This window comes from Lepisosteus platostomus, chromosome 10 (assembly GCF_059453375.1).
Source record: "Lepisosteus platostomus isolate fLepPlt1 chromosome 10, fLepPlt1.hap1, whole genome shotgun sequence".
In the NCBI taxonomy this organism is placed as follows: domain Eukaryota; kingdom Metazoa; phylum Chordata; class Actinopteri; order Semionotiformes; family Lepisosteidae; genus Lepisosteus; species Lepisosteus platostomus.
This window is the reverse complement of record NC_142620.1, coordinates 22801488-22828187: the sequence shown is the minus strand read 5'-3', so window position 1 is coordinate 22828187 and position 26700 is coordinate 22801488. Positions and strand designations below refer to the sequence as shown.

Below are 26700 nucleotides of genomic sequence, written 5' to 3'. Positions count from 1 at the left end.
AGCCTATGAGCTGCTTTCATCTAGAAAAGGGAACACCTGGCACGTTTTTCATTTTCCAGCTGATTAAATTCTTATTTTAAAGGACGTTTGCTTCTTCCAAAGCACAATCTGTTTCTAACCTGTAGAATGGACTCGTTGAACTAACTTCCTTGAGATCCCTGCTCAGTATTGGCTTTGTAATGGAACTGCCTTTCACATGTCTGAAGAGAACATTATGTTCTGATCTAAACAGAAAAAAAAAATACTGCCAGATCCATTATACTTTGTTCCTCCCCTCATGACAGATGAAGTGTCACCGAGATCAATCTCTGCAATGGACTTTCTGCATTATTAGGAGTCACACATCCACACTGCAGTGTCCAATTAGGATGGCATGAGTCGCCATCGTACATGAAGGAAGACTGCTCCCATCACACATGCTTTAAAAGGAAGCAAAATACTGCAGAGGTATATAAGAGGGGTCTGTAAAATGCCCTGTTAAATGTTAGCATGTCAATCATTTTTAGCAGCATTCATTGAAAAACAAAAGACTTATCTTAAAATATAAACACTAGGTACTCTTTGACCTAGAATGGAAAAAACATGATAGGGAACTACACCTTGTATCAGAAGACCAGAAGACTTTGTATCATGTGCCCATTCCTGCTACACATGGCCAAAATCTATATAAACCAAAATGAAAGGAATGTTTTACATGTTAATGAAATGCTTTCGGCTTTTCAGCTCAGCCTCTGTCTCAGCATTTGGATGAGTTTCAGGGTTACAAATGATGCATGGACACCCTTGCGATCTTGATCAACTTGAACGCTGTCCGCTGGATCAATTTCACTGCCACCTTTTCCACCACAGTATATATCTACGCTGTATGTAAACCGATTTAAATACAGATTATTTTTTATCAATGCCATTCATTCTTCACAACCCTGTAAAGAAAAGCCCCTGGGGGAAAACAAGTGGCATGTTGGGTGGTGAGTCAGAAGAGCCATGCACCAGCATGCTTTCCAGCCTCAGAGCACTGAGCTCCAGACTAACGGGAAATCACAAATGCTCGCAACAGCCGATCCACTCACCCTGGAGTTCTGTTCACCAGAGCACATGTAAGGCCTGGTAAGATCAGATAACACAAATCTAGGTATAGTTATATTTGTTCATGTATGGGCATGGAAATGTGGAAATGGGACATTCCATAACGATTAAAAAAATATTATAAACCATACGGGACATTTTCAAAAAAGGAAAACAGAATATATGTTGGAACATAAAAGAGATGCAGGCATTTCATTCATGGATTTTCATTCCTATTTTTCTCAGCATAGGACAATCTTTATACTTGGCACGGTTTTGAAAGTTTTCTAAAATTGCAATGTCTCTGTTAAGTGTTTGCATTTTGGAAAAATAAAAGTGCCAGATCTACTTCTCAGTTCTCCCTTTTTGTGCCCTTAAGGCAAGGAAAAAACCTGAATAAATCACTACTTGAGGATTTCGAAACGCAAAGTCCCAATTCAATACTTGTTAAAACATAACTGGATAAAAGAACCGGCCCCTGCTATCGCCACTACACGGGGATAGACTACACTAAAATTTTCAGCGGGGAAGCAGAGGCCGGCTGAGGTTAGAACTACTCCCAGGTTCAAATTCCCAGACTGGAGACGATTCAGTTTGTTCTTCGTGTCTCCTCCAGCTGAGGCAAAAAGTCTCTTGAGCCAAGACAAAGGATTGGAGAGAAAGTCCCTGGGTGAGCTGGGAGAGATCCCTCTGGCCCTCATGTGAGGTTCCTAGGCCTCATGGCTGTGCCACTCACTCAGGGGTGCACGGTTCAGCGGATTCCTGGCACGGCCTCCCCCCCCCCCGGCTCAGACACGTGTGTGGCGGCAGCCCCTCGAGGAGCCTGAGGCAGCGCCGGCCCCTGAGGTGGAGGGGGGCTCCTCATCGCTGGACTCGGCCTGCTCCTCCTTGTGGAGCCCCAGGCTGATGTGGCTCTGCAAGGCGGCGGGGGTCAGCCACTCCTTGGGCAGGCAGCTCTGCAGGAAAGGGATGCAGGAGCTGAAGTAGGCCAGACGGTTCACCCAGCGTGGGATCTCCCTGCCGCACAGCAGCTGAAAAACACAGACAGGAAGGCGGGGAGGCATTAGAGCCATTCATGTATTCCCGCAGGCTTGAAGCACTGCTGGCAGAGATCCCTGAAAGGAAGAAGAAAAAACACCATCTAGAACTGTGAATTGCTTTCTTGTAGAGCCAAATTAGGAAATCCCTGTTCATCACTGTATCCCCGCACAAAGAGATGCTGTAACCCAGGGAACTGTGTGAATTGTGTGCACGTCTGGTCAAACCATTTCTGTGGTGCATTTCAAAATGGGAAGCAAGTGGATCCAGATGGCTAGTTCTTGATAAAACATGTCATCAGCTCACCTCTGACAGTGATGAGGAGAAGTGGTTGCAGTTCTTGTGCATCAGGTGATAGGCATTGCCTTTGAATTCCTTCCCCAGCTCTTCCATAATCTTGTCCACATCTTCCTCTGTGAAGTCTGTGGTACCCAGAGCAATAGCCTCCCTGAGAACACAAAGACTGCTCAGTCCCAAAGCCTCCAGCTCAAAGACACTCTATACAGTCTACTAAAGAACTGTATGGAGCAGCTGGACACATCTCCTCTCTCACCCTTTTCTACACATGCCCTATGTTTAAGGCCCGTGCCTCTGTCTGCCTCATTCTTGTGTTTCTCCTAGATCATTCTCACCCAGGAATTGATCTGCTGTCTCTCAGGTACTTCCCTCTACTCAGGGGTTAGGCAAACACTGAATTAGAAATTGGTCACATGATCTGATGGGCTTGCACTGCCTGTCAGGCTCCAAAACTCAGTTACGTAACTTTAACAGGTTCACATCAAACAAGCCCTCTAACATGTTCTTCAATAAAATCAAAGCTTCTATCTTATTTTCCTCCCTCCTTTTGTATATGATATTAAACTGACAATGATCTTCTATCATTCATTTTAGTTGTTGTTTTTTTAAATAAGATCACTTTATAAGCCATATACAATTTCTTGCATTAGGAATTTGTCTTTTCACATACCCCAGCTTGCTCTCCATGAGACACAGATGAGGAAAGAGAAGCTTGGGGTCAGCCATTTATACAGCAGCCCTGGAGCAGCTAGGGATAAGGGCCTTGCTTAAGGGTCCAACAGAGTAGGATTTCTCTGTCAGCTGCGGGATTTGAACCGGCAACCTTTCAGCCACAGGCACAGATCCTTAGCCACAGTGCTACCACTCCTCCCTCGTCAGTAGGTATCAGGCTCAAATCAGGTACAATCAAATACATAACAATGCTCTTCTTAGATTTTATTCTGCTTCCTAGTATACGTGACAGTGCTTCCTCCTTTTTTCATATAGCAAATCCACCCATCCATCCTCAGAAAGCTGCCCTTTCCCAGTGGGGGTTGCAGTAATCTAGAGCCTGTCGAGGAAGCACAGGGCACTAGGCAGAACCACACCCTGGATGGACTCCCAGAGTACCTCTAACACACAGTCACAGGAGGAAACACTGAATTAAAACACACTGATTAACCTAGGCAACTGGTCTGTGGAAGATTTTTCATTTCTCTGCTGTCTGGAGAAATCCAAAGAAAAACACGCAGACTCCACACAGCAGGTGTCATTGGCTGAAACTGAACTCAAGACCCAAGAGCCAGGAGGCAGCCAAGCTTAGTGCCATGTCACCATGTTGTAAATCTAACTCAGAAAAAAAGAACTTACAGTACTTGTGTTTGAGACACCCTTGGAGAGGTTTATAGGAATCTGTGAGTTAAATGATTTGGTGAAATAAATGAATATGTAAGAAGGGAACGTTCTGATTCAACCTATTTCTAAGTGATCAAGGCAGTTCACTTCCCTCAAGACACAGTTTTCATTCTTTGACTCTGAGAACACACAGAGCTTGTACCTCCATAATGCTGTTGAAAACAGCAGTTTTTATGCATGAGTCTTGAGTGCTAATAATGACACCACAACAGAATCACCCTTGTGTGGAAATAAAACAATTTGATTTGTTGAACTGAAATGCTGCTTTAATCTCTGTGTGGAAAATTGTGAGAGGATCACAATTCAAAATGAATCTCGGATAAACTTAAGATGGAGAGGTACTTCTTTCCATAAAAAGCTGTTAGACTTGTAGCTTGCCTTGAAATTAAAATATACTAGTAATGGAGTTTTAATTTTGAAAGTTTTAAACCAAATTCATTCAGACTCGGCTGTCAGTAATTAGCAATCACTCTTGAAGTCATTTCCTCACCTAAACCAGTTTAAATAGTGTATGTGCTCCCCTTCATACATCTTTTTGCATTCCACCTCCATCTTTGCAACTTGGCTGTATATAATTTCTTGCATTAGGAATTTGTCTTTTTTCATACCCCCACTTGCTCTCCATGAGACACACAGACAGGGAGAGAAGTTTGGGGTCAGAACACAGGGTCAGCCATTTATACAGCAACCCTGGAGCAGTTGGGGTGAAGGGCTGTGCTCAGGGGCCCAACAGAGTAGGATTCCTCTGCTGGCTGCGGGATACAAACCGGCAACCTTTCGGCCACAGGCGCAGACCCTTATCCACAGAGCCACCGCACCACACCTATGCTCCTATGGCCAGGAGGCTAGCCCTCAGCCAAGCAGGTTAAGCCAAATTTTGACTAAACACTCCATAATCCTTTCAGTACTCTTAAATTCTTGGGTGTTGTTATTCCTAGTGAAATCCAATAACCAAAATCTATATCTTGTTCAAACATTTTTGTGTCCCAAGCTCTTTATATAAGGCACCTCATCCCCTCTCTCACAATTTCTGCCATGTAGGAAAGCCAATTTATCATTTCACAATAATGGAGCTGAAACACAGATATCCTCAAAGGACTTCAAGGGTAATACAAGTACTACTTCACTGTACTTGGATCACACAGATCACTTTGGAAGTCAGTCAAAAGTCAAAGAGAACAGGCTAGGAATGGAATCCATACTGTATATTAACCCTGTCATTAATATCCTTGTGCAAAACATTGAGGAGGTTTGGGCCATTCTGGCAGTGGGTTCTGCCAAATTTCTCCAAACCTAAACTCCAAAAATTTCATTCAGAATATTGTGAACAACCTTGGTTGCCACGTAATGGAAAAGATATTGCTGCTCTAGAATCAATCTGGAGAAGAGCAACCAGACACATTTCCACACTAAAAGGCATCATCTACGCTGACAGGCTGAAGGAACTGAACCTCTTCTGTCTTGAACAGAGATGCCTATAAGGTGACACGATGCAAGTATTAAAAATTGTCAAAGGCATCGAGAAAATCAACCCAGCTGATATCTTTAGAATAAGAGAGATGCCAACAAGAGGAAAATGGTGAAAATGCATTTCAACATTGAGATGTCCCTTTATGCAAAGGGTCTGAAAGTGTCTGTAATGCAGGGAGTCTGAAAAAGACTACCTGCCTGTGTTATTGACAATGCTCTGGCTTCTTTTAAAAAAATGGAAGGATAAGACTCTGGGTTCAATTAGCTACAGTAATAACTACCGAAGCTAGATGGGCCAAATGGCCTCTCGATTGTTGCCATTCTATCATTCTATCAAGTATCTCATGTACTTAATCAAACGGCTCTGTCACTGGTCCATCAGGCCAACAATGGAAGCTGATGTGCCCTGACACCTACTGGAGGAGTGAAAATCCATTGAGGTACAGCACTTGAAAAGAGAGCACTGACGCCACAACAGCAATCACAACAGGTAAGAGTGTCAAAGAAAACGTAATAAACACATCTCACTGTCCATCTTCAGTCTGACATCACCCGGGAATGGAAACTGCCCCTCTTTGATAATCCTTCCCATTCCATTTTTTTATTCTTGTGTTTTCATAGCCACACTCACTTGAATTTGAAGGTCTCGCCGAGCTCAGCAGCATTCCCAGGTGTGATCTCAAAGATCCCACTAAAGGGATATGGGTGTCCTCCATAGGCAAACTCTAAAGGAAAAGAAAGAAACGGAAAGGAATTCAGGGGAATGACATCCTTTGCCAATCTAGTCTAGGCTGGTTTCAACAGATTAATCTGAGCCTAATAGGAAGTACTAAGGATTTGTCACTTAAGCCTAGGAACAGGAGGCACCTCTTTAGGGTTGCATGAGTATGGCTCAAACCATATGTCTTCATTGTTCAATCTGATATTCCAACTTCTTTCACGGAGAGTGGAATTCCTATCATTTTTAACCTTTTTTGTCTTCTTAGAATTCTTCTTCACATACTGCAGTTTCAGCCACCAATAGGAAATGTGAGTGAAGCCAAGAAAATCCAAGACATTGGATATATTTATCTCACAAGACCAGGACTAATGCACTTACACAACGTTAGCCTCATTGTCTGTCAATGACTTATGACCAGAGGTTCCTACAGGAGCTCCAGAACTCAGGGCTAAGACTCCAGCAGTTTAAGGCAACATACAAGTAAAGGAGGGGTAAATTAGACTGGTGAAACCTTAAATGAAACACTTTAACCCTTTTATAGGTTACAATTTACAGATAAGCTATACATTCCTATAGCAAAATGGGACATTTCTGTAAGCTATTTTTCCTAAAGGTTTAGATGTTCATAACTTAAGGAAACATGGAAAACATGCTTGATTCTTATTTCTGGGAACCCCTGCCTTAGAGCTAACTGTCACCTCTGTTGTTATGCCAGCACCCCGGCCTGGTGTCAGTGTTGTGCACAAAATGGTTCAACACAACCAGTGGTGAACCATGTGAATCAGGAGACTATGAAGCAGGCAGCAGTAAAGGCAGTAAAATACCAAGGACTTGTGATTCATTTGAAAATGGAGGCAGGCTGATCACTAACCTGGGAGACTATTTGCTAATAGCTTCTTCAGAGCTGTTCACGTTTGCTTTGGAAGACAACCCATTGCTACTGTACAGGTACAGGAAACTAATCTAGTGCCAGTCAAAACAGCTTGCACCAGCCTCCATGGTGCTCATCTATGCAGTGTTGAATCACTGCTGAGTTCTAAAGGGACATTAGGAATAATCCTCAAATATACATAAAACTGTACAAAGTACCACTGAACGAGGGTTCTGCTGACCATGAAAAGAGAGGTTTCTGTGTATTACGATGTGGTGAGTTAAATTACGATGTATTTTTACAGTAGGTATTGCACAATGCACAAAACATCGGTTATGGATGTCCACTTTCTGCTGTGTCATCATAATTCTTGGTTAATCTGAATCTGTCCAAACATTAAACAGAGACATATTGAACAGGCCAGGAATTAAATCCGATAACAATTGCTTTCTCGTTCTTGTTTTTTCATTCAATATCTTTATAGTTTATGCCAGTTATAGCGTAGCCAACAACTCAGCATGTTTTGATCAGTATGATCAATAAGAAATTCCTCATGAAGGTATTAAATGTTTTTCCAGGGATTGATTGTGGTTTGATATAAAAATAAATCTTTGGTGGATTCCCTACATATGGAAATACATTAGCGAGAAATTAATAAAATCCCCCCAAAAGCATCTTATCTGCAATGCCCCCCCCCCGTTGTAATTCCTACCTCTGCCGTAGATCTCTATGCCAGAATGGAAAACTCCAATCCCCAGGGTGGATGTGTACTCGTTGATCCAGTACTGTAGGGGACAAAGAAGGTGGCAGAGATGGTCACATGAACAGCAGTATCACACATCCACTGCCAATGTATGCCAAAATATTCATTTGAAATACAAAATGACATGAATCTACATGATGAATACATTTATCCTTATAAACTGTTGATAACTACAATAACAGTTGAATTTTGTGTATGTTTTAATAGATTTCATTTGGTAAGGAAAATGTTTGACAAAAATACATATAAACCTAGTAGAAGTGCTACAAAAGTACACAAGGAATGTTTAACAAGGCACAAATGTAATTGTACTTTTCGTAGAAAAGGTGATGCATCTTTTTTAAAGATGAGAGGGATCTGTTCAGCCAACTATACAGTATATCTTTTACATTCACGATTGCTTAATATTTTTGGTATATCTACTGTAGAATAATCTCTGTAATACGAAGTTTCTAATATTCCTTTGGGCAGCATGATAGAGAATTCTGTTTTAAAAAAAAAGCTAGAATCAATTAGTTTTTGTTCTTCCTACCTGATTTGGAATCACCAATTAATTGTTTTTCCCATGTTAGCTCTTGAGCCTATAATCACACACAGGAGACTTCTCTGCCCCGTTCCTCTTCCAACACATCACCGTGTGTCAGAAGTTCATTGCCTACAGTACCTCACTCATAGCACCACAAGCCTGAAAGGCTGCATGAGGCCACAAGGGGCAGTCACTGACTATACTCTCAGGTACACTCAGCCAAAGGGACACCATCATTTGGGGAATCCTAGCAACCCATCCTAGTTACCTAGCAACCCAGGCTTGAACCCATGACACCTGGATCACAGCACTCAACCACTCAGCAAGCATCTTTACTGGTTGAACCTCATAGAAGCCCAATGACGCTAGGACGCATCAGTTTCTGATTGGTGGAATGTAAACTCAGACAGCTAATGGAAATCATATCTAAACATGTCACATATCTAAACATGTCACACACATTCTGAAACAAAAGAATAGGAAAGATCAAAGAACCAAGAGCCCAAGACAGTGAGTATCATCTTTGTGGCCTGTGGTTAATGAAGTCCTCCTACTGCTCTACAGACATACTGTGCCTATGTCTGTTCTGAGGACAGGGCAGATTGAAATTGGTTTGTTAACAATATTCTGCATCTGGATGGTGCTCTGGACTAAGGCCACACTTTCACTCTGCACTACAGTCTCTGCCCAAGCACTAACATGGCTTCCACAACCAGACCTTTCAGTTCCTGGACTGCACCTCCCAGCAGCACCTGGGTGAGGAGATCTACTGCATGTGCTTCATGGAGGTGTGACTGCCCTCAGAGAGGCTCTGTGTGGAGGGCTGCTTTGACCACCACAAGATTCTAGAGACTGAGAACCCAAATGTTGACTGGCATTCTGCCAGGATAATTTGCCCAGGAAAGGTGACCTATCCTGCCCCACAGAGAGAGGGGCTTGTCTATGGCCAGATGCCCTGAGAGGCTGATGGGGAAGGAAGTCTGTTCTTCAGGTTCTGAGGTTATGTTTGTTAATGTGTTTATGTGAAAGAACATTATATGTTGTTTTTGTAAAATAATAAAAAATGAAAAAAACTAAATTAAAGAAATTGGCATTTTGTTGGCACTGTGTTAAGAAACAGAAATTGTATACATCCTGACTTGCATGTGTATCCTGAACACACATACAGAAGAAAAATGAATATACATGAAGGATAAATGAATCCAGAAGGTTAAATGATCATTTTAAGTACCTTTACACATATTCGGAACTAAAAATAAATTAGGCATGTTCTGCAGTAATATCTATGTGAAAAAACAAAAAGTGTGCTCGCATTATGTAAAAAATTGCACCTTAGATTTAAATGAAGAACAGAAATTATTAACTTTGACAAGCTAGTGAAGGCCAATATATTTCTTGCGTTGATACAACTCTCCTTGTTAGTGTTTCCTTTGAGGGCAATTTTCCTCGCTAGCAGGAGCTAGTCGCTAGCACAGCCAGCTGAAATTGTCAGCTGAAGCATAACAAGCCATAAAGAACACATGCAACAAGTCAGGAACACAATAAAATAATTCAAATTAAAAAATCAGCCTCAAACACCAATTCTACCAGATCCCAGGAGAGCAGGATTAGAACACAGGCTGTAGATGCAGATAGAAATACAGGAAATATGCCCTTGCACAAAGGAGAGTGGGTGTTTGGAAAAAATGACCAAACTGTGATAAGAAATAATCTAATTTTAGGATTTTTAGATTTACATTAGGTTTAAATGCTTGTCTGTCAGTGAAGACCTGACCAAGAAGGGATTATTACTGTTACAGGAAAATCGGTATGTTCTGTTCTTCAAATTTACTTATTTGTCGCAGAAATACCAGATAGAACTCAAATTACAAATGTTGTGAGACAAGTATTGCTCATTTCCTTGACGAAAGAAGGTGATATTGCCTTGAAGCAGGGGATGGGTTGTTGATAGAGAGGTACGGAGAGCAGAGCTCCATTCCCACTTAGTCTCTCCAAGTCCTTCTACCCAGTTGCTATTGTGGCAGTTCAGCTCCATCGAGTATCATCTCTTAAACACCATAGGGTGATAGCTCTGCTCTCCCCGAATACCCTCTAACCAACAGTGTGAGAAAGACTTGAGCTGATCACCTTCAGGTGAAAACGCTCACCATACATTAGGTATTAGTGGGGAGAAGAACAGAGTAATGAAGCCAATTCATAGATGGGGATTGTTAAGAGGCCATGATTGGTAAAGGCCAATGGGAAATTTGGCCAGGACGCCGGGGTTACACCCCTACTCTTTTCGAGAAACGCCCTGGGATTTTTAATGACCACAGAGAGTCAGGACCTTGGTTTTAAATCTCATCCGAAGGACGGCACCTTTTTATAGTATAGTGTCCCTGTCACTATACTGGGGCATTAGGACCCACAGAGACTGCAGGGTGAGCGCCCCCTGCTGGTCCCACTAACACCTCTTCCAACAGCAACCTTAGTTCTTCCCAGGAGGTCTTTCATCCAGGTACAGACCAGGCTCACACCTGCTAAGCTTCAGTGCTTAGCACTGCCTTAGCGCTGCCTTTATCCTTCACTTGACACTGAAAGTTATGAAGGAAGGGTAGTGCTGTAGGTATTTGAGAAAGCAAGTGTTAATTATTTTGAGTCAGTACAAAGCAGTACCTGAGGTTTAGAGAGAACTGTAAACTTATACCATCTATTTTTTTGTTTTTACAATTTTAACATTTGTTGGTAATTTGACTTCTAGAGGGACTGCAGGTTTCGGTGAAGTGCTCTATGTAATATATGCATGCAATGTCATAAGCTTTACTAGTATAAGCACTTACATTAGCATGATACTACATAAAGCTACCTCCCCACACACTGCTCTGTAGCACAATGTATCCTTAGCTTGCAAGCTAAAACATAGTGTCTGGGTGACTGCTGCCCATTCATTTTCATGCTAAGTGCTTGCCACACTCAATTAGGCTGCCCTTCTTGGCAGCATATCTAAAATGGGGTGGGGGAGTGTTACTCACATTTCATGCACTTAATAAGATTCCCCCCAACCCATCCTTCCACTATTAGAACTAAACAGACGCTTTGTGGAATTGGCACTAAAAGCCGTGCACACCAGACCAGCTGTTCCCTATTAATATTTAAACAACTTAGCTGGTTTCTAAGGTTTTTGTACTGTATGTGTGTTAAATACTGTATAGAAACAGATGGATGCATGAAGCACTGGGTTTGATCCCTGGGTTTGGTCTTATGTGAGGAGTTTAAATGTTCACCCCATTTTCCAGCTGTCCCATGTTATTTTGGTGTCTCTAAGTGTCATATTTTGCAATCCCTCTCAGTGTGTAGTCTTGCCTTGCGTTCTATGTTCAAGACTTGGGGTTGAAAAAAAATGGATCTGGAGTTTACTAAAATGATGTGGACACTGAGTGATTCTACATAGAATGTTTAGGGAATGGACACATTTATTTCCTCAATCTTAACCTTGACTGGAAAAATATCTTCTGTTCCCTAAAGACTTCCTGGTTCTGCTTTAGTTAGTGTGTCTTTCCTATTGTCCCAGAATTTGGGGTAATACTGACCTCTCTGCAACAGACTGTAGCTTTACAAGGTGATAGGGAATAGTATAAACCTTTAAAACGTTTACTGTGGAGTACTATGGTAAAAAGCATATAACGTTTAGTATAGCACACTTTATATATTAAAGCTTAGAGCAAACAACAGGAAATCTTGGTAAAGAGAATGAAAATGCAAAGTACAGTCATTGACAGACCATGGCAATGAAGTGAAAATTCTTACAAATTCACTGTGAATTCAATAAACTCACAAACAGCATTGACCTCCAAGGGAAGAACAACTCTGTGTGCTGCCATGGTGAGTTCTGGCTATCTGACACCAAAACCCTGTCACTAGCCCTCCACTACCGAAAACATCTGCACCTGTTAAAGCTATTATTATAACCAATGTTCACTCACCGTTGAGTTCACTGTTATTAATCATTTTTAATCAATTTGTATGACTTTCCTGCTTCTGTAGGACAAGCTCCTACTTCCACCATGTATTTCAAAATCCAAAAAGCTGGAATAGTGCTGGGAGAATAATATTGTCACGGATGTCGGAAGGGACGAACCGTGGAATGGCAGGAGAGCGAAAATAGACCCTATGCATAGCGGAGGGACGGGGGTAAGCCTGGGCTCAGCTGTTCAGGAAATGCTGTATAGAAATCTATGCCCTTAGGCCATGGACAGGAGTGACCTGGTGCTAGGTGGGTCTCAGGACATCTGAACCTCAATGCTGAGCAAGGAGCAGAGCAGAAGCAGGACATAAATAGGCTACACAACAAGACACACCAGAAAGACATGAATAATCACAGGGAACTAGGGATAGGAGAGAAGTAGAGCGCCCTCTAGGTGTACTGGTCATGACAAATATTCAACATTCACAGAAGAGAAAGACTGGTTTCTACATTTCACTACCCTACTGAGCATGAAGGACAAGACAGGGATCAACCTGACTGGATTTTTGACTCTGGGTTTGCTGAGGAATATATACCTAGTATGTACCTCAAATTGGACTAAATTTCTTGTGTGTTGGTTTAGGCAAGTTGGCAGTACAACCAACATAATATAAGGGATCGGAATATGTTAGTTTAGGGTTCCAAAGAAGGAGCTAGGTAGAAAAAAATATTCTAGTTCGCAGCTCTGTTTCAAACTTTACTTTTTGCACTCTCCATGTGTGCATGTTTTGTTCTATGTGAGACAAGTCTACAACAGAGGTGGATATATGATCTGTCCCTCAGTGTGTTACATAATGTACATATCCACATTCCCTAATGTATTAAGCAATTAAAAAATGATTTTTTAATCTATTTATCTTGATTAAAATGATTCATGCTGTCTGATTCTTCTTCAAAGAGAAATTTTAAAATGTTACAAATACTAAATATCTGTCACCAGATGATAACAGCAGATGTGAGCAAGTAAATATATAAACCACATATATCAATGCCTTAGCAGTTTTGTTAAAGGATTGAGGGAAATGAACAGGAAACGTCACGTTTTTCAGAGATGGGTAACATAGAAGTGTCACGCCGTCTGCAGCTAGAGGGCGCTCCTCGATGTCCTGTCCCTAGTTTCCTGTGCTTTGCTGTCCTTCTTGTGTCTCTCTCTGGGGCTATATATTTCTGGATCACTGATTCTCCTTCGCTCAGCATTGACAATGTCCTGAGACCCGCCTAGCACCAGGTCGCCCCACATCCGCTGCCTGAGGGCATTGGTTTCTATGCGACTCCTGAACCGCTGAGCCCGGGCTAATCCCCCGTTCCGCCACTATGCATATGGGTCTTTTTCCGCTCTCTTGCCTCTCCACGGTTCGTCCCTTCTGACATCCGTGACAAGAAGGAGGCTGAAGATGAGGCAGTGAGGCATCTCCTGAAGTGGACAGAGCTGAGTCTGGGGAGTTTCAGGAAGAAAAAGAATGGGCCAGGTTTTTCAGAAACCATGCAAGGCTGAACATGTACATTTTCACAATCAGGACAATTCCTTTAAGATTGACCCTCCACTCTTCCACTTAGTGCACACTTACAGGATTTGCCCTCAAACATTCAAAGTTTGCAGCATCAATTCCAACAAAATTATGATGTAGTATCTGAAAAATACATTCAAGACCTAAAAGGATACAATTAAAAGAACAGAAGACAAAGGGCTTTCTCAGAGCTAGGACCTCAGAAAACCACCATAGCTACACCACACTCTCCACCTTCAGAGGTGTCCCTCTTGGGATTTGATCATTTTTCTATTGCAGATGCATCTGCCCACACAAAGGGAGAGACAACAGGATTGAAGAACCCCAGCTCTGTAACACACCAGCTGCTGCAAAATCCCTCTGCCCCCCTCCCCCACCCAGCCCCAGCGGCTCTTAACTCACTACAGGGTAGAAACAGACACAAACGGATTCCTCCTTCCAGGGAATATGCTGAATTTGGAAAGTTGCACGTACAGTAAGGTGCCCCACAACTGTCATAAATGCCTCTTTTAGAAGGTGATCATGAGGTCCACTGCATCATCTGGAAGTAATGATGCTGTACAGGAGGCAGACAGAAAAATGTCAAGCCGCTACAGAGTGATGCAAAGCCTCTCTTGAACCTGAGAAATAAGCCTAAAGAGGAAAACAGACCATAGCTATTTCCTTCACAGATGCTTGTGAAGCCTAATATTCTCCCGTCATGACACGCATGACTGATCTAAACAGCCTCTACAGGGCCATGTCAGCAACAGCTGCTCAGCAGGAGAACATGAAGCATCCGACAGGCTTGTGGGTTCTGTAAACAGTGGCTGTAGCTTCTTGGCGACAAATAAAAATTCCTGCTAACCCGTCTACAATGTGTGTGAAACGGAGTTAACATGAACATTAACATGATCATGGGAATTAGAAGATCGCATCTTTCTTGAACATGAGGAAATTGAGCACACTTCCCGAACACTGGGTTTCTTCATTCCAGAGTGCAGTGTTTGTGAGCCATCAAATCTATTCAGAGTAACAGTCAAATGATAAGTGTCTCGGATTAATCTACCAACAAAGTAAAGCATGATAAAAAACATAATAAATACATAATTATTATCTGGTATGAACCTTTCCTGCTTTCTGTGCTGTAATTAACATTTTATTAATTGTCCTAGGGGAAATTAATTTGAAGTATAATTGTGCTGTCACAGATTTACATCTCTGTTTAATCTGACAGTTATGAAGTCAGAAGGGAACATATGGCCTTACAGAGTGCTAATAGAACTGAAACCATAAGGCATTACTGAACATTGGGATATTGTATTTAATATTATATTCATCAAAATTTTTGCCTGTGCGTGTAATTGCTAGAATTCGAGTGGGAAGCTGTTTTAGAGTGTGAACTCCGAAGAGTAGAGGATAATTACCAGTAATCCACCTGAAACTGGTTTCTTCTAGAGTACATCTGGCATTAAATATCTTTATTCCACCGCCTGCCCTTCTTTTCCCTACTACTTCTCTGCTACGGTTGTGTCAAGAGTAATCGTACCTCATTCAAAGAGGCACTTTCCGCCTTTGAGTAGAGGAAATCAGGCCTGGTGCATTTGCTTTCAGGAGACTGAGTACATTTGACTGAATAAGGCCCTACGTTTCCTCCAGGGAAGACGGATGCCAGAGTCATAAAGGTCAGAGCTAAACGAGGGAGATGTGTGCTTGACTGCAACCACCCTCTGCCTTCCCTGAAGAACAGAACTGAACCTGTGGATTAACATACAGATATGCTCTGACTATGCATCTCATCTGCTTCTTTTATTTTTGGCACGACACATTTTATCAGTAATTAGTTTATCCGGAGCCTTGCAGTCTTAATTCAATGCAGAGTGACCTATGATAAACCCCTCACTACAGGGCTCCAGGAACTTAATCAGGCATTCAGCTTCCGTCACAGTCAGCCCTTCTGGCTGAGTGAGTCTGATTAGCACTGTTCAGATACAGAAGACGTGCATCACAAACAGGAAACATTCCCTGGATGGGGCACTTCCTATGCGCACAGCCCTGCCATATGAAAATGAGCATCCTCAATGCTGCTGTAACATACAAAAAACAGCAGGAAAGGAAAGAAACAGATACAAACAAAGCCAGATTTCAAGCAGGTGTTGTGTCTCACAGAGGGCCTGATGCAGACTAACATGCAGAAGGGTGATGTTGTGACCGCCAGCAAGGGAGGGTGAACGAAGGCGTTCTTTCTGGACCCTATTCAGACGACACAATCCGGGGTAGAGTGAGGAAAACACAGGGGGAAAAAGCATGCAGGAGTCGGGAATGAAAACAGGGTGCATGTCCAAGGTGCGCAGGTGTTCTGGGGGGTGAATCCAAGGCAAACTGTCCAAAAGGGAGTCCAAAGGGAAATCCAAAACATGGCAAATGTCCAGAGCCGGGCAGTCCATCAGAAACGAAGACAAACGGGATTAAAAACTGGAGCGGGATCTGGTGGAGGGTTGGGGGGGGCAAGGGGGGAATGGGACCAGAAGCTCCAGCTCCCTGACTCGCCTGGTATAGGAACCAATGCAGAGCCCGGAACAGAGTGAGCGTCTGGCTTTTAAGGTGGGCTGGATAGGAGGCTGGAACAGGAAGCAGGTGCACAACATCAAGTCAGAAGTGAAAAGAGCCAGAGCGCCCTTAAGGGGGAGGGACTACAATCATGACAGAGGGAGTCTTGTGGCAAAGATGGACAGTCTATCAGTCTAATTATATGAAATTCTAAACATGCAGTGCACTTCTGCTGAACCCCCTGACCTTGGCATAACCTGACTAGAAGGCTGTGCTGTCCTGTTACAAACTGACAGACAGAAATTAGAGACAGCATACATCACTCAGAACTGTGACAGTGTGAGCAGGCAACCCATCATTGTTTGCTACACTCTCAACATGCTGATTCTGCTGTGTAAATACCATGAGAGTAAAGATTTTTATGATTTCTAAAACAAAAATGTATGTGTGTTAAATCGAGTAAAAATGTATTTTTTTTTCCCCAGAATGACGATCTTGTGGAACAGTTTACCAGATAATGTTGATGGAGAGAAAGTGATCAGTCTAGTCTTAGATTCCAAGAGATAACCTGATTAAGTAATGGTGAACTGAATGATCCTGCCTTGTTCACTTTTTTCATTTGGAACATTCAAATTGTTTTCCCTTCTCGTACCTCTCTCAGTTCAAAATCAACTGCTTGTTAATTGACTCCAGCACAGTACACAATGCTTTCTCATTCCTGTGAGCCCACAGCCCAACCTGAAATGGAGGAGCAATATGGTCCACACTCATGACACTGCAAGCACACAGGTGTCCAGCACACAGGATCACTGCTGCATGGTGAACAAAGGACATCCTGCCTGAAACACCACCAGCTGACCCCAATGACACATTGCTGCTTGGGGAAATCCTTCTCACAGACTGTAATGAGCCATGTGCCCAGCCTTTGAAAAGAAGCCTCTCAGAAACCTCACAAAGGTCTAAACCTGTTATGCTGAAACATACACACTGGTGTACCACCCAGTCATGTTAAGCACTGCACATATCAGGATAATTTTTTCTTTCTATAAATTACATCCTGTAACGTGACCAGGGGAAGGGTCATTCATAACAGGTATTTTCGGAATGACCTACTTAAAATACTATATATGGACCTTAGCAAAATGGCTGCCAAAAAGAATCAGCTGACCGGTAAATGGAAAGGGTCTACCCTGAGAAACAATGAGACACAGCTGAGCCGCATCAGGAATTGAAATATAAGTGCCCCGGAGGCAGTGAACAGGGCGGAAGCCGATAAGGTGAATGTGGTTTGGAGGAAAAGAGAGGAAAGGTGTATGTTTAAGATCTGGCTAAAGAATAATGGACTACTGAAAGGATAACAAGTTTATGGTTTTTGGATTACGGACACTGGATAAGGATACATCGCGGATTGGCTTTATTACGGATTTTTGGAATTCGGATCGGATCAGGATTAAGGGAATGGATTACGGGCTGTGGAAGATAGTTGGAGGAAGAAACGCCACGAAACTCAGGAAAGAAAAGTGTGGTGTGAGTACTACTTTCATTTACATAAACTTTCCCCCGGAGACACCACAATCCATATCGCATGTGAAAAAACCACAGGCACTAGAGCAATTGCACATACTGTATCAATATTCAGTACCTAGGATTCCGCGTAAAATTTCAAGCTTTTCCTGTTTTTACATCCACAGCAGATGTGAGGTCATGTTTCACCAGTACTTCTAGTCAAAACGAATGTGACGGTACTAGTGCTACTTGGTATGACCCAATAACTGGGAAGTTTTCAATGAAGGTGTGACTAGACTGCGGTGTCATAATGATTCATAAAAAAATTACTGTCCTCCACAGTATGTGGAAGGTGTGATCTCAGTTGTGCCTTTTGGCCTTGTCTGAAAATCTAAGACTTCCGCAATTTAATCACAGGCGAGAGAATGTGGACAGGTAATGCGGTGCGTGGTATGTGAAGCCAGGCCAAAATAGAGGTGCAGAGGAAGGAAAAGCACTCGTTTCTACTGAATGCTCCAAACCATGACTTTCATCCCTGCTGTTCAAAATAACTCGAGTCTTATGATTACAGGTCTCTCATTGGTGCAGAGATTGCTTTGCAAAATACAAATTAATTTTTCTACTTGATTTGAGCATATACAGTATGGAAAGACTTAACCATTGTAAAGGAACAAAGTGGACGCAAGTTTTTCTTTGGTCAATTGTCAATATGTTCAAAAATCAACATCTGATGATATGTTATGCTGCAATGCATTAACATTTGCTATGTTTTGAAATCTTGGTTGCAAACAGTTTCTAAGTAAAAAAAAAAAAAATAGCTGATCTTCAGATCAATTAGCTACTAGCAACCAAATAGATGGACTGAATGGCCTCAGTGTTTGTAACCATTAAAATGTTCTTATCTTTTTAAATGAGTAAGTGTAACAAATGAATCTCTTAAAGAGTCCTATTTTGTCATACTATTTTTTTTATTTTCTATTAATCTCTATTTTATGGTGATTTAAATTCACATTTGTGAAGTGATCAGTCATTAATAAGTGATTCATAATTGTTTGGTCCTGTGCACACACCACTGTCAGGCAATTTAGAACCTTTTCATTTAAAGAGTCTATAGATTTTTAGTGCCTTCATGGATAACAGAAGTAGTGTGTATGATCCTCCTAAAAAGTATGTAACAACAGATTACAATCATATTCCATACATGGCTTAGTTATTCTTCATTATTTCATTGCTTGATCATCCTTGGCAGCAGTGACCAACACTATGGTTCTCCAGTAAAATCTCTGGATGTCTCTATCTCTAGGCTCAAACTCCAGACGCCTGATGACTTCACCGCCTACAAGCAGTATCTCAAAAGTGCTGAGGAATGGACATCAGAGCAGGATTCTTCACCGCACTCCAGATGGTCGTCTGAAGTATGCGACAGGGCATGGAGCTTATCACCTTGGTCTTTGAAAAGGGAATTAGCTACACATCTGGATTTACATGGTCAGGATTATTAATAAACCAATAAAAATAAAACACACAGAAGCCTCATTGCCATGATAGACATGTTTAGAAAACTGGGGTAACCCTAAACCTAATCCTCCGCAGTCTTTGAAGATACACCAACATCAGGTTTTCGGATTGTTAAATTACTACCACGCATGCAACAAAGCTGGGCTGAATGGTTTCCTATCAGAGACAGACAAAATTATTGCATCAATGTGCACGATTATATTGAAACACCACCTTTTTAATATGTCAGACACATAGGGTAAATTTAAAGAAAACCACCATTTAGTGGAGCTCCAGGATGACTCAATGGAAATCCAGACTGTTTGATCCTGGGAACGCATCTGTACTTGTCCGCCATTTGGGGGCTGCTAACAGATCAAATCTTAAACCAAGACCACCTGGTCTAGAAATCTCAATCTTAACTGTAAAATGGCAAATAGGGTTCTGTTTATTTAGCTGACTAAAACTCTGATCTGTGGTGCTGTATGACAATGTTTATTCCTTTTATTGAGGTGCCAGCACACCAAAAAAAACTGTACATCTTGTCTAGTTTTGTTTTGGCTTTATCTGTGTCACTGGGAAACGTCTTCAACCAAGCGTTTTACTGCCTAACATTGTACTGTACAAAGATAACTCTCTGACTCTCTTGTTTAAATCCAAAATATAGAACACAGTTTAGTGCTCTATCCCTCTAGACCTGAGGCACTACAATAGTTCTATGATGACTTTGCATTAACTGGCTTTTTGGGGTCTGGGTATATATGAAGTGACCTTTTGCAGGAGGAGACAACCAGCTGGGTTATCTGAAGCAAAGACAAATGTGTTCATTTGTAACGATTGCTCACCACTATACACCTCTACTTTACCCCCACAGATATTTGATTGGTGTACAGACAGACAGAACAGAAAAATAATTACTCAAACTGAAAGGATGTTTAGTTAATTCACATCTTTAGAACTGGCAAAACTTCCTAGAAGCTTGTTAACTGAACAGCTATATAAAAGCTGACATCACATTGATTAAAAAGCCTCAATAAATTCTTTACAGGAGCGAGTAAACTTCTCTGAAGGCAGTATTAATGGGGAGGGCAATGGCTGGAGAATGACTCAGTAAACAGTCTACTCTGGAGTGCAGTTAATGACAAGTGGTTTTTCACCATTTTTGTCACAGGAAGTCTGAGCGTCTTGCTACTGTCACTCCAACAGCTATCTTCAGAGCTGAAAATTATACGTGCAACAATGTTTTCACATAAATGATTTACTTTTTTTATTTACAAGAGCCAAGCTCCACTCTTCATGAGCTGAAGGACCTTCACCATCTCAAATGACTTAAATCAAAGCAGACAGTGAAGACAAATTCTATTACACCACTGTAAAAACAAATATCGGCTTACTCTTCTCAAAATTAAATTATCCAGGAGTCCTTTTGCAGGTGACATCCTTCCTCAGCTTCATATGTTGAAGTCTGTCTTAGCCTGCTGAACTGTATGACAGATCTGATCTGCCTCACAAAATACAAGATGTGTTTTTATTGTCATTTCTCAGATGAAACATGCGGCACACTTGATTTTTAAAATATTCCAGCCATTCCATCTCTGTTAAGGATGTCTTCAAAATGCTAATGTTTTACAAAAAATCTAGAATTTTTAAAATTGTGTTCCAAAAGCAGAAAAAACAAAAAGAACACCTAAAAAATGTGGGAGCACCACCACCACCAACAAAAAAAAAAAACAAGAAAAAAAATTATGTCTAAGCTAACAATCATCTGATTGTGCTGTCATGGGGTTTGTACAACCCCAGTGTAACTTAGCTACACTTTGGTACTGCAAACAGCTTTAAACAAATTTCAAATTGAATACATTTCATCCTAATAGTTTTACTGGAGTTTTCCTTTTTGGAACTTCATTTGAAGTAACTAGTGCTCGTTACTTTATATTTCCTTTAATATAAAAACATGTGAAAGCTTGGCAAATGGAAAAAGGATAATAGGCTACAATCAAACAAATGACGAGTGACAAGACCACAGTGAGAAACATTAAAGGTACTATTGTATTGGCCCAATGAGGGGTTGTGTACGTGAATTCAACTGCTGAAGAAAAACAGCTGTCAACTCCTATGGCATGAATGAGACCCGTCTCTCACTGAGCTGATGGAGAGGCAAGAATGCTGACTTCAGCTACAGGACTGTTCTGATCATGGTAACACCCATTCTGAATCAGTGCGATACCTTTTCCAGTGCTAAATGGTTGATTATGTGAAGGTACCAGGAAGTGATGCTGTGCAATTTTTTAAAATTGGTTTCTTTTATCATCCCCATCTTGATCCAGATGTGCTCAAAGACCCACTCCCATTCAACACTGAGGCAACTCACATAGGAGGAACACGAGAAGATGTTGTTAATGCCCCTGAAACTGCTCTTCGCAATACAGTATATGAAAACTATCAGGAAGCAGGTAAACATTAGGTTTCCCCTGTACTTGCTCAGATTATTCCAATTCAGAAGTGAACTCCTGCTTGAATGAAGAAGATCGGTGGGTATACTGTACAAACACATTAAACAGGAAATGATGGGTACGGCTGAAGAGGTCCTCTTCTCTCTCTCAAAGAGAAGAGATTCCTTTCATTTCTCAGGTTGCAAAGAGCTGATCAGTCAATGTTAAATTCTTGTAGTTGCTCTTCAGTTCCACCTTGCTCCATGCCATCATCACCCCTCCCAGCAGACACAGCCTGACTAATTGAAACATTACCTGAGCTTCATCCACGGCACATTCCTCTTAGCATGACTCAGGGATGGATATTACAATGATCAACACACCTGGAAAATTGCGATTCTCATTTTACTGCACACATGGGAGAAACTGGGATGTGAAGAAGAGAGGATATTACTAACTGACTTGATACAAGCATTGAAAATCTTAAACAGTTCAAAATGGCAGATGGAGAATTTCAGGAGATCATATAGGACTGAAGTCGTTATACAGAGAATACTGGTATGTGACACAAACACACACTCATGCCAGGGCTATTTTCACAAAAGCCAATTAACCCACCAGTCTTTTTTGGGGACTGTGGAAAAAACCCAGTGAAAACCCAAGCAAAAATGATTAGAACATGCAAACTCCACACAGATAGTACCCCCAGTGCAAAATTGAACCCAGGGTCCCAGTGCTGTGAGGCAGCAATGCTAACCACTGCTCTTCTGTTCAGCTCCCCATATATGTTATTAAATGGATTGCCTTTATGAAGCAGCTGAATCTTGAATAAATAATTTATTGGTATTTGTACAGTATTAATAAGCAAGATGCGTAAAATGGTCCCTTTCACTTTTGCAACTTTTCTCATGTTTGTAAATGTGGTGTTATGCCTGGCAATGTTCTATCACTAGAAATCAGTTCCCTTAGTCACGTTTTTGGTACTTTTCTACCTTTAAATGTCCTTCAGCTGTGCTACGATTTGCAGTCTGAGAAGGAACTGCCTCTCACGCTATAATAGAATTGAACCCTGTACTGGACATGTAGCTCAATAAGTATGTCCATACAGACTTTGCTTTTTTACTCCAAAAGATTTAGGCCCTTTCTTTGCAAATAAAACAACTCAAATGTTTCGCTCATCTGACCACAGGATGTGGCTTTAAGGTTTTACCAAGAGCTCTCACAGTGAGCATTGTTGATTGAAAGGTGTTTTTTTTTATTTTGGGAGAGAAGTATGTACTTTGGTTTCTTTCACACATGGTATATCTGACATTTGCATTTTTGTTAAGTTTTATAACTACATGTTTTTTTCCAGCTTTTTAGAATTTGTTTTGCATTACCTAATACTTGAATAATCTGAAAAAAAGACATTCATTTTTTGGATTTATTTGAATGAAGTTAGAAGTAATTACATGCTATCCATTCTGTAAATTAAAAGGCAATGTCATTGGAATACCAGTGTTTGTTTTTTGTACGGGGATTTTTTTTACAGGATTGTTGTAGAATCTAGTGGAATGTATTATACAGTTCACTATTATCTAATGTCAACCGTTGCTTATGTTTATTTCTTTTTATAACAGTTGAGAACATATACTTCCTTGACTAAACGCATCTGTATGAAGCTGTTGTGCAACAGTTTTTCCACAGTAAAAGATGTGAAGCACAAGTGTTGTCCTTCATGTATGAAGGTGCTCTTCTCAATTAAGATAATAATCATAAAATACTAATTCCTTACACTAATAGAGCGCTTTTCTGGACACTACACTCAAAGCACCTTACAGGTAATGACCAATACATTTCTGAATAAAACGGTTATCATTAAATATACACCCATTCCAAACTGTAAATCTTAAGTACGAAATTAATTTTATTCAGGGGCTACCACTGTGCGCTCATCTCTACCCAATATCTTTATAAACATGACTTTTTTTTTACAAAACCGAAACAATAGGTAGTCTATATAATTATCTTGTTTTCCTCACCGACTATTTATGAAAATATACATGAAAAAACCGGCACATTATTGTAACTGTTATTATCTCTGCGTTTATTCCTTTATAATGAATATAGGAGATTTAAGACTTTGAGTGTAATTGAAGCACTTATGTTGTATTTGTTCTGCAAACAGAAAGGGGGGAATCTGCACTTGAGAAAGTAAGTGGAGACAAGTGAGGAAAATGTCAACGCATTGTAGTAAAGTGTATTTTGAACGCAAGAATCAATAAAACGAAAAGAAAACTGACCGGAAGACACCATTCATTGCCGTTTTCATGATTACACGGGCAGGTAATTATGAAAAACAATGCTAACGAGAAAGCATCACTTCTTACCATATCATAAACGTTAAGGATGACTGGTTCATTAGCCATGGTCTTAGTCCTCACAGCAGGGAAGTCAGTATTCCAGTCCCTTCCAGCTACTGCGTTATTGCTTTCCGCGTAGTAGCACCTCGACCCCCTGCGCTCCAGCCAGGGTCGGAGAGGGGGACTGTTTTTGAAGCCCGTGACGAACAAACATAGAAAACTGATTTCGGTTCGGCTTTGCTTCTTCTTCGCAGGTTTCATGCAGCACGGAAGAGGAGAGAGACGGTGGAATTATTCCGTTAGTGAGGAGACCATTTGGGGTCGTTTACAACTTGATACCATCCCTCAATGTGCGCCTTGTTCGCGAAGAAAAAAAAGCACACGCGCAAAACAAGGGGAAAAAAAACTTCCCATCCGCTTTCATTCCAGCTTCGCGAGCATCAGAACGCGTAGACATGTATAAAACAAACAAGAATTCGCGAAAAAAAATATCCAGAGGTAGATCTGTTTCAAAAAGATAGCTGGACGTCAAAAACCTTTAGGTGCAGATAAATCTTGAGAGTTGGAAAGCAGCAACTACTGACCGATATAAACCCGTCCTCCAGAATGGTGAAATGATATGTTATAAAATCAATATTTAAAATATATACTTTCTATTTAATACATATTAACTGAAATTTATATTCTGAAGAGAGGCACGTATGTCTTTTCTCCATTGCACTTGCCTCATTTTCTAGTCTACCACAGTCTTGCGGGTGGTGGTAGGGGGTGTATCTACAATAATAATTTTAAAAAACCTTTCGGTTGTGGCTGGTGTTGTTGGTTCCGCTAGGCGCTGCGTCCAGTATACTGTATCGCAGATTAGCTGTGATGAGATTTGTTGCTTCAGGAAAACGCTAAAACACCAATCGCGGAAATACTTAAGGAGAAAACAAGCAGGCTATGCTATGATGTTGACTTTTAGGAAAAGGTCGATAAATAACGCATAGCTAAGCCGGAACCTGTCCAAGGTGCTGAATTTCGGAATTTTACGAGCCGAAGAAAACATGAACAATGCGATGCATAAGTGCTCCTTGTAACGGTACAATTAATGATTAACGAAGCTTCTTGTAGTACATATAATCTTATTACACTTTTCTTGTTATAATAATACCCCGATATTCTCGCCGGTAATGTTTAACGGCTCGTTGTCCTCTGTTATTGCGAAAATAACACAGAGGCCAGCTAGCTCATGGTGCAATTAAATGTCTTCGGCTAAGCATCCAGAGGTATGAGTGTATGGTTCAGCTGAACAACCGTCCTCTTATGCCCCTCGTTCCTTCCCGTTTTGCCTCCTCACCCCACAACAACCCCCCGCGGAAGCGGAGTCCAGCTTCCCCTGTCTCGGATAGTCTCTGAAACTCTTCCCAGGGAAAGGCGGATGACATCACCCGAACCAGAGTCCTATGTCGCGCTCCCTGCCAGCTTCTCCGCAGACGAGAGCTGAATGAGAATGTGCCGAGAGATCTGATTACATCATCACGGGCTAGCGTTCCCCGCTGCCCACGACTGAGAGAGAGAGGGAGGGGAAGAGAGAGACAGTGATGGGGGTGGGGAACGAGTGTGAGCTGCACAGTCTCCTCAAAGAGAAATCGTCAGGTCTTCAAAGACATTTGCGTCATGTCAGCTGTCATTATCCGTCTTACAAGTTTTCCTTTGCATATGCAGCGTGCTTTGATGTGCGTGCGACTGCGATGGTACGCGTCGACACGTGTTGCCGTATTCTAGATATTTTAAAAAGGCGCTTCAATTCTATACCATTCACTGAGCAGTTGTGTTGTGTTCAATGTGCCTGCTGTAGTTCAACCTGTGGGACATGATGTCGAAGCAAAGGTTTTGTGACAATTCACCACCTTTTGTGTTTGCAATAAAACTCAATGACACTTTAATAGTCTCTAAATCCTACTGATCAGAGACAGCACACCTTTTGAGAGCTATGCCTGATCTTGTATAAATTATCTGATGTTCCTACAGAATCAAGGGCTGCAGTGGACTGTCAAGGTACCCTTTAGCATGTCCCAGGCAAGCTGGAGAAATGTCAAGAGAGCCTGTTTTGTTACCTGGTACAGCGATTCAGAACAAATTCTCCTTTGCCATGCTAACCTAGAGACCCATTTACACAGCAGGGCTTTATCTTTCAATTACTGTATGTCAAAGAGAAACAGGCAAGGCAGCTGACATTATTATCAACCCCGATGAAGACTGGGCCAAATGGGTCAGAAACTGATAACACGTACTGTATTATCAAGTGGAGGATCTAATGTCAGCACACCTACAGCAGAAAGTACAACTGGGCAAAATTGACCAAGTTAATGCAGCTTCCCTAAATTGTGTATAGGCTTTGATTTTAACCTCTGTTATTAAAGAGAATGACTTCCATCTGACTCCAATCTGTGAATTGTCACAAACCTCTGTCTTAAGTGACATCTGAAGTCTATGGAATTCAGCTTCACAGCATTCTTGGTGCACAGTGAGAATGGATCCTTCTTATATGTCCTTGCCTTAACATGTTTCATACACGTCTGTTTGAAACTGGATCTGTGAACAATGCACAGGATTTTATTCCACAGGGTAAGTCGCACAGCTCCTAAAAAATATTTATAAATAAGAGGGCAGTGCAGAGTACATATGCCAACTAATGGTTCAGTTACCTGATACCCTGAATATAATAATAATAATAATAATAATAATAATAATA

The 26700-nt window shown here is 41.4% G+C and overlaps 1 protein-coding gene across 1 annotated transcript; it reads right to left on the bottom strand.

Moving 5' to 3' along the window:
* Positions 1–661: 661 nt before the first annotated feature.
* LOC148653613 (deubiquitinase DESI2) lies at positions 662–25561 on the bottom strand. Its single transcript, XM_088648835.1, has 5 exons — positions 23991–25561; positions 7570–7642; positions 5897–5990; positions 2410–2551; positions 662–2096 (listed from the first exon to the last, which is right to left on the bottom strand). The coding sequence occupies exons 1-5, from the start codon at positions 24222–24224 to the stop codon at positions 1854–1856; spliced, it is 786 nt and encodes a 261-aa protein (XP_088504961.1). The 5' UTR covers positions 24225–25561; the 3' UTR covers positions 662–1853.
* Positions 25562–26700: the final 1139 nt, after the last annotated feature.